At 58.2% G+C, this 8,837-nt stretch overlaps 2 protein-coding genes across 2 annotated transcripts in view; one reads left to right on the top strand and one right to left on the bottom strand.

The window, feature by feature from the left end:
* Positions 1-3,564, bottom strand: part of LOC121852259 (major histocompatibility complex class I-related gene protein-like) — an 8,895-nt gene extending 5,331 nt beyond the window's left edge. The window contains exon 1 of the mRNA XM_042346354.1: positions 3,553-3,564. Coding sequence (XP_042202288.1) covers positions 3,553-3,564 — 12 coding nt within the window. The remainder of the gene's footprint in view (positions 1-3,552) is intronic.
* A 21-nt stretch (positions 3,565-3,585) lies between these two features.
* Positions 3,586-8,837, top strand: LOC103173953 (major histocompatibility complex class I-related gene protein-like; the record flags this gene model as incomplete). Its single annotated transcript, XM_042346353.1, is given in 7 exon segments — positions 3,586-3,787; positions 4,998-5,258; positions 5,463-5,738; positions 5,843-6,121; positions 7,379-7,501; positions 8,529-8,561; positions 8,800-8,837. Coding segments are annotated over 7 exon segments (1,068 nt in total), but the record flags the coding sequence as incomplete, so codon positions are not given.

The following is an 8,837-nucleotide window of genomic DNA, read 5'->3' as shown; positions in this document are numbered from 1 at the left end:
TCCCCTCCGCTCCACAGGGACTCACTGTCACACACACAGCAGCAACGCCACGGCCGCCATTGCTCCCACTCACTCCCCCGCGCAGCGAGTGGCCGCCACGAGGGGACCGTTCACCGGGGGAGGGGGGCGGTGGGTGGGTTGCAGTGTGGGGGGCAGTGTTGATGGAGGGAATGTTGGGGTGGGGGGCAGTGTTGGGGGGGCAGTGTGGGGAGGGGCAGTGTTGGGGCAGTGTGTGGGGGGCAGTGTGTGGGGGGGCAGTGTGGGGGGGCAGTGTGTGGGTGCAGTGTGGGGGGGCAGTGTTGGGGCAGTGTTGGGGCAGTGTGGGGGGGCAGTGTGGGGGTTGCAGTGTGGGGGGCAGTGTGGGGGGGCAGTGTTGATGGAGGGAATCTTGGGGTGGGGGCAGTGTTGGGGGGCAGTGTGGGGGGCAGTGTTGGGGCAGTGTGGGGGGGGTCAGTGTTGCGGGAGTGTCAGTGTTGGGGGGGTCAATGTTGGGGCAGTGTTGGAGGGAGGCAGTGTTGGGGGGTGGCAGTGTTGGTGCGGGGCAGTGTTGGGGGGGCAGTGTTGGGGGGCAGTGTTGGGTTGGCAGTTTTTTGGGGGCAGTGTTGGGGGGCAGTGTTGGGGGGGCAGTGTTGAGGGGGCAGTGTTGGGGGGCAGTGTTGGGTTGGCAGTTTTTTGGGGGGCAGTGTTGGGGGGGCAGTGTTGGAGGGGCAGTGTTGGGGGAGGGGAGCGGCTCCTCCTCACCTCCTGTGTCCTGTCATGTCACACAGTGAGCCGGACAGCGAGGGGCGGGGCCGGGCAGCGAGGGGCGGGGCCGGGCAGCGAGGGGCGGGGCCGGGCAGCGAGGGGCGGGGCCGGGCAGCGAGGGGCGGGGCCGGGCAGCGAGGGGCGGGGCCGGGCAGCGAGGGGCGGGGCCGGACAGCGAGGGGCGGGGCCGGGCAGCGAGGGGCGGGGGCGGGGCGGGGCGGGCAGCGAGGGGCGGGGCCGGGCAGCGAGGGGCGGGGCCGGGCAGGGAGCGAGAGAGAGGCCATTCCTTCCCGCCGCTGTGCCACCGCGAGGCTGTACCTGTTGTTCACTGTATAACAAATGCTCCGCCCATCCTGCCGGCGGGGGGCGGGGCTACTGCTTGATCATCGATCGTCCGTCCAATCACCGCCACATGTCGGGGACACAGTCGGGATCTCGGGGCCTTTTTCCCGCCTCTCCAGCTCGGGGGCGGCACGTGATCGGCTCCAACTGCCACTGAGCGCCGAGCGCAGCCTCGAGCGGGAGCCGTTGGGCAGCAGCAGCGTCACGTGGGTCTGAGTCCAGCCAATCGGGAGCGGGAGTTGGGGAGGAGCACGTGGTCTGAGCGCGGGCGGGAGCCGTTGGGGGGCGTCACGTGGTCTGAGCGCGGGCGGGAGCCGTTGGGGGCCGTCACGTGGTCTGAGCGCGGGCGGGAGCCGTTGGGGGCCGTCACTTGACCCTCTCACACACCATCAGCAGTTTCCTCACAGCAAAGCGGCTCTTTCCCCAGTGACCAGTGAGGAGCGGCTCCACACAGTTTAGTTGTCTTCCCACTGCTCCTGAAGCCAGGCTGGGCCAACTGTCGGCCCGCGGGCCTGATCCGGCCCGGAGAGAGATTCCCCTCCCCCACCCTCTCCTCCTCCAACCGCCCTCTGCCATCTCCCCACCTGCCCCCGGCTTCATGTCCCCCCACTCACTCACACCCCGTCTGCCCCACCCACCACCAACCGCCATTGTGTTTTGCCCCCTCCCCCCCCCCCGCCCGCTCTCTGTACCTCATTCCTGGAGTCCCTCCGCCTCGCTGCCTCCCTCCCGCCCCTCTTTCAAGGCCACGTCAAGACCCTGACTCTTGACTTGGGGTCTTGGCTGAGCGGAGGGAGGGCCTGAGGTCTGTGATTACCAACGGAGCCGTAATCCCCCCCCCACTCCGAGCTGTAACCCCCCCTCCCCTGAGCTGTAACCCCCTCCCCCCTGCGCTCTAACCCCCTCCCCCTGAGTTGCCATCAGTCTCCCCCCTTCTCCCTCACTGACCGCAGCTCAGGTCTGAAATGCTGTGACCGTCCAGTGCCTTGGGACGTCCTCCCGACGTGAAAGGCACTGTACACATGTAATGTTGTTGTTGTTGTTGACGTGGGGTGGTGTCCCGGAGCGCTTGACAGTGGTGGAGTCTGACCCCGAGGCAGGGGGAGAGGGAGGGGGAAGGAGACCGTAAGCCCCATCAAAAAGGATGGTCTTGAGGCCGGATTTGAGAGTGGGGAGGGAGGGGGAAAGGCACAGGGATTGAGGGGAGAGCTTCGGGGTGTAGTGACTGAAAGCTCCGATGGTGGAGCGGAGGGGGTGAGGGACAAACCGGAGGCCGGAGGCAGCCGAGCAGCGGCAGCGGGCGGTGGAGTGGGGGGTCAGCAGGTCAGATAGTTAGGGACATGTAGATGACAAAAGAAGATGGAGCCTTGGGGTACCCGCAGGTGCCCGGGTGTGGGCGGGAGGGAGAGACCCTTTGCCGAGATGTGGTGTTGGCAGTTAGTCAGTAGGACTGGAACCATGTGAGTGCGGTCCCACTGAGGAGGGTGAGGGAGGAGAGGCGGTGGAGGAGGATGGAGTGGTCGACTGTGTTGAACGTGGGGGAGAGGTCGAGGAGGTCGAGGAGGGAGTGGGAGCGCTGGTCACAGAGAGAGAGAGAGAGGACGCCATTTGTTAATTTGATGAGTGCTGTCTCTGTGCTGTCGGCCGTCACCGTGAAAACCAGACTGGAGGAGGGAGCGGAGGGGCTCGAGGGAGTGGAGGGGCTCGAGCGGGGAGTGGAGGGGCTCGAGCGGGGAGTGGAGGGGCTCGAGGAGGAAGTGGAGGGGGTCAAGAAGGGAGTGGAGGGGCTCGCGTAGAGAGTGGAGGGATCGAGGAAAGAGCAGAGAGGGTCGAGGAGAGAGTGGAGGGGCTCGAGAAGGGTGTGGATGGGCTCGAGTAGTAATTGGAGGGGCTCGAGGGGGGAGTGGCTCAAGGGGAGAGTGGAGGGGCTCACGGGGAGAGTGGAGGGGCTCAAGGGGAGAGTGGAGGGGCTCAAGGGGAGAGTGGAGGGGCTCAAGGGGAGAGTGGAGGGGCTCAAGGGGAGAGTGGAGGGGCTCAAGGGGAGAGTGGAGGTTCAAGGGGAGAGTGGAGGGGCTCAAGGGGAGAGTGGAGGGGCTCAAGGGGAGAGTGGAGGGGCTCAAGGGGAGAGTGGAGGGGCTCAAGGGGAGAGTGGAGGGGCTTGTTGGAGGGAGGGGTGTTACTCGCGTTCCAGGAAGGTCGGGTCGGGTCGAGGGTAGGTTTTTTTTAGGAGATGCTGCACTCACTCACTCACTCACTCACTGAGACACATTGACACAATCACAGTCATATTCACACTCACACACACAATCGCACACTTATACACTCACACACACCCTCTCACACACACTCACAGCCTCTCGCACACACTCACACCCTCTCACACACACTCACTCTCTCTCTCACACACACACACACACTCCCCCACGGGGAGGAACCACAGATCACAACCTGTTTCAGAGCCTTTACCCGGAGACCCATTACGAGCGGCTCCCGAGATCCTCCCATTGGCGGTGAGTGAGTCAGTGTGAGATCAGTCAGAGACTGAGTCAGTTTGAGCGCAGACAGAGACTGAGTCAGTGTGTGAGAGCAGAGCTGAGAGAGAGTGGTATTTGATCCGTGTCTTCTTCTCCAACCAACAGGACCATGAAGCTGTTCCTGACGGCTGTCGCTGCCCTCCTGCCCTTGTGCTTTGGGCTCCAAAGTAAGTGGCCGTCGGACTGTCACAATAATAGTGATATTAATAATAATAATCCTCGCGTTTGACGCGGCGCCTTCTCACGTCTCCCGAGACGTCGCAAAGCCCTTCGCAGGACAGCGCAGTGACCGTACGTACGTGTTGTGGGCAAACAGCCGCGGCTGAAGCCACCGGAATCTTTCGGTCAAAATCTATTTTGGTCGAAGGGATCATCACCGGAAAAGCGATCGACCATTTGATGAGCCGCAGGTTCCCACTGACTGCTGTTTGTGAGGGGGGGGTGGGGGTGGGGGCGGGTGGGGGTGGGTTGGGTTGTTAGGGGAGTAAGGAAACTGCCTAAGGTTTCCCCCTGTCCTGTCCCACTCGGGAATCGAACCCACATCCTCTGCCTTGTGAGGGGAGGGGTCTAACCCCTGAGCTACAGGGGCTGTGGGGTGTGGGGCGAGGGGTCTAACCCCTGAGCTACAGGGGCTGTGGGGTGTGAGGGGAGGGGTCTAACCCCTGAGCTACAGGGGCTGTGGGGTGCAAACCCCTCTCCTCCTACCCCCCCCACCACATACAAGTTGGAGACTCTGAGCTCACAGTCCAGGCTGATGCTCCATCGCAGGGCTGCGGGGAGCTGTGAGCTGTGTGTACGTGTGTACGCTGTGAGCTGTGTGTACGCTGTGCCCTGTGTGTACACTGTGCCCTGTGTGTACACTGTGAGCTGTGCCGTGTGTGTGCACTGTGAACTGTGCCCTGTGTGTACACTGTGAGCTATGCCCTGTGTGTGCACTGTGCCCTGTGTGTGCACTGTGCCCTGTGTGTGCACTGTGCCCTGTGTGTACACTGTGCCCTGTGTGTACACTGTGCCCTGTGTGTACGCTGTGTCCTGTGTGTACACTGTGAGCTGTGTGTACGCTGTGTCCTGTGTGTACACTGTGAGCTGTGTCCTGTGTGTACACTGTGAGCTGTGTGTACATTGGGAGCTGTGCCCTGTGTGTGCACTGTGAGCTGTGTGTACACTGTGCCCTGTGTGTACACTGTGAGCTGTGCCCTGTGTGTACACTGTGCCCTGTGTGTACACTGTGAGCTGTGTGTACACTGTGAGCTGTGTGGGCATTTGACAGTTGCGAGCGTGTGCTGTATGTGACAAGTGTGTGTGAAGCGTGTGAACAGTATGTACTCAGTGACCTGTTACACACGTACAACCAGTGTGTGTGTTTGTGTCTGACAGAGCCTCAGGTGTTGAGATTGTTACAATTGTGGGTGTCAGCGGACGGAGAACTTCCAGAGTACAGTCGTGCTACGATGTTGGACGATGTTGAGGTCTATCACTACGACAGCAACAGTGAGAGAATTGTCAGTCGGATTCCCGGTGTAGAGACGGCTGTTAGAGAACAGCGCATCTTTATACGTGTAGAGAGGGTGAAGGCAGATTATATGACGGTGAAGGAGAATATGTTGTATATGATGAAGAGGAGGAATATTACGAGCGGTGAGTGGTTTAATATTCCCTGTAAACATCCAGCGCCGTTCACTGTGTGTGCACACGTGTTTGTGTGTGTTCAGTACGTGTGTGAGGGAGTGTGTGTGAGTGTATCTTTGTTATTGTGTGAGTGTATCTGTGAGTGTGTGAGACAGTCGGTGATGGACAGACACACTCTGCGCTGATCACAATGGCTGTCAATGGCTATTTCAGGGGCTCACTATGGCCAGGTGGTATTTGGCTGTGAGGTGAGGGAGGACGGCACTACAGACGGACACATCACAGTCGCGTTCGATGGTGAAGATTTTCTCAGCTTTGACAAAAACGACCTGAGATGGATTTCTGCTGTTCCCGAGGCTCAGACCCTGAGACAGAAACTGGACAACGACAGAGACATGAATCAGTATTGGAAACAGGAACTGGAGAATGATTGTCTTAATCGGATGGAGGAATATTATCAGTATTCAAAACCCACCTTCCAGCGACAGAGTGAGTGTGTGTTGTTACTAATATGGCCTTATTATATGGTTAAGCCTCGCTGTGTCAGGGTGGGCTCAGTGCTGAGCTGTGTGTGACTGTGCTCCCCTCCCCAGGCCGCCCTGACGTCTCAGTCAGTTACAGGAGGGACGTGGGGGGGAGAGCCCTTCTCTCCTGTCTTGTTACTGGCTTCTATCCGCGGCCCATCGAGGTGACCTGGACAAGGGACGGCAACACTGTCCACGAGGTGGAGTCCAGCGGTGTATTACCCAACCACGACCACACCTTTCAGACAGTGAAGCAGATGGAGCTGGAGACGGGCTCCGCGGGGGAGCAGGGCTTCTCCTGTCTGGTGGAGCACAGCAGCCTCCAGGGGGTGTTGGAGGTGCCGTGGGGTAAGATCAACAACAACAACTCGGGTTTACACAGCAACCTCACACGGGGCAGCGTCTCGAGCACTTAACAGTGGTGGGGCTGACACAGGGGGAGGGGGAGGGGACCGTAAGCACAGTCAGAGAGGAAGGTCTTCAGGTGTGATGTGAAAATGGGGAAGGAGGGGGCAATGTGGAGGGATTGAGGGAAGGATTTGCAGAGTTTCAGACCGTAGTGGCTGTCAGCTCAGCCACTGATGGTGGAGCAGAAGGGACGAGGTACAAGCAGGAGGCCGGAGCCAACCGAGCGGAGGGGGCGGGTGGTGGAGTGAGGAGTAGGAAAGGTTGGGAAACTAAGGAGGTGCCGGGGACGTGTAGACAAGTGTGAGGATCTTGAAGTGGATGGTGTCTCTGATAGGGAGCCGGTGGCGCCTGGTGAGGGCCGGGGTGATGGGGGTGATGGGGGTGATGGGGTGAGGTGTGTCGAGCGGGTGGTTATACGGGCGGTGGAGTTCTGGATTAGTTGGGGTCTGTGGATAGTGAGGTTGGGGAGACCAGAGAGGAGGGCATTGGAATAGTCAAGGTGGGAGGTGACAAACACATGGACAAGGGTTTTGGTTGTGTTGGGTGTGAGGTAAGGTCGGAGGTGGGCAATGTGGAGGAGGTGGAGGAAAGTGGTCCTGGTCAGGGACCGGATGTGGGGGAGGAAGGACAGCTGAGGGTCGAAGCTGACGCTCAGGTTATGTACAGGTTCAGTAAGTCTTAGGCAAAGGACAGGGAGGTTGAGGAGGTCAGAGCCACAGGAGACACGATGGGAGCCAAGGAGTATGGCTTCTGTCTTGTTGATGTTCAGCTACAGGAAGTTTACGCTCAACCAGTCCTTGATGTCTGACAAACAAACTGACAGGACATCAGGGATCTGGAGTCACAGCTGGAGGAGGATTGGGTGTCAACCACATACATAGGTCATCCACACACATAAGGTCACAGCGGGAAACCGGGAATAACATGAGGTGTCAGTCTGTCTCCGGGAGAACTCTCTGTCTACTCTAAACAGCCGCCCATCGCCCCTTCTCATCCCGTTCTCCAATATTCTCTCATACTCCTCACCTCTCTCTCTTCCCGTCCTCCAATACTCTTCAGATCTCTCTCTCTCTCTCTCTCTCTCATTCTCTCTCGTTTGTCTCTTCTCATCGTCTGACCCTCTCCCTCTCTCAGACTCCGCTCCTCTCTCGCTCTCAGGACCTTAATGAAAGTTTGGTTGTTGTTCACTCCGAACAGATGGGAAAACAGGGAGAACTCCGGCCGGTTCCACTTCCTGGATCCTGGGCCTCATCATCGGGGCTTTGCTGGTGTCTGGGATTGTGGGGATTCTCTTCTGGAAAAGAAAACGAGAGCGAAAAGGTGAATAAATGGCACTGTCGCGGGAGCCGATCATCAGAGAGAATCATAGAATTATACAGCACAGAAGGAGGCCATTCAGCCCATCGTGTCTGTCTCTTTGAAAAGTGCGATACAAATCAACCCCACTCCCCCGCTCTCCCCCCATAGCCCTGATCAACCCCACTCCCCCGCTCTCCCCCCATAGCCCTGATCAACCCCACTCCCCCGCTCTCCCCCCATAGCCCTGATCAGCTCCCATCAGCCTTTCAGGCAATACATTCCAGATCCCAACAACTCGCGTCTGATAAAAATGTCTCCTCCCCTCCACTCTGTTTCTTTTAACAACTATTTTGAATGGGTGTCCTGGGGTTACCGTCCTACCCGCCAGTGGGAATAGTGTCTCCTTGTTCCCCCTATCGAATCCCCTCATCATTTTCAAAACTTCTGGAGTCTCCTCTGAACCTTCTCTGCTCCAAGGAGAACAATCCTCACGTCTGTGGCCTCTCCTGATAACTGAAGCCCTCATTCCTGGTGCCATCGCGGTCAATCTCCTTTGCACACTCTCCAATGCCTTGACATCCTTCCTACAGTGTGGGGCCCAGAACTGACCACAGTCTCTAACTAACCCTAACCCTACAGTGTGGGGCCCAGAACTGAACACAGTCTCTAACTAACTCTAACCCTACAGTGTGGGGCCCAGAACTGAACACAGTCTCTAACTAACCCTAACCCTACAGTGTGGGGCCCAGAACTGACCACAGTCTGTGGTTGAGGCCTAACCAGTGTTTTATAATTATAATTATCACATCATTGGTCCTGCGGTTCACTGAGCCCCACACCTGTCACTGTCTGTCTGTGTTACTGAGTGTTGTGTGTGAGAGTGTGAGACCGGCTGTTGTCTGTATGTGTGAGATTGGGTTTTATATATGTGTGTGTTGTCTCTGTGTGTGTAACTGACTGTTGTGTGTGTGTGTGTGTATGTGTGTGTGTTTGAGGGCTGAACGAGCATCACTGGGTCTGTGTGTAATTGACGTCTGTTTATTGACAGGACCCGGGACTCACCAGTACAACCGTCCATCCAGTAAGTGAATAACAGTGCGGCTGTACACCGGGTCAGACTACACTCTGCAAGTGGACGTGTGTGACGTGTTCTCTGCTCACCTCACTGTCAAACCCTACAATGTACAGCAATTTCTGTCTGACTGTAATGCACAGGCGTTTCCTGTCTGACTGTGACATACAGGCATTTTCCCTGTGACTGTCTGACTGTAACCTACAGACATTGACGGTCTGACTCTGACATCTGTTTCTGGTAACAGGTGAAGAAAGCGGCCAAGTCCCCGATGATCAACCGCAG

This window comes from Callorhinchus milii, unplaced genomic scaffold, assembly GCF_018977255.1.
Source record: "Callorhinchus milii isolate IMCB2004 unplaced genomic scaffold, IMCB_Cmil_1.0 Scaffold649, whole genome shotgun sequence".
In the NCBI taxonomy this organism is placed as follows: Eukaryota; Metazoa; Chordata; class Chondrichthyes; order Chimaeriformes; family Callorhinchidae; genus Callorhinchus; species Callorhinchus milii.
This window is presented reverse-complemented; position numbering and strand designations above follow the sequence as displayed.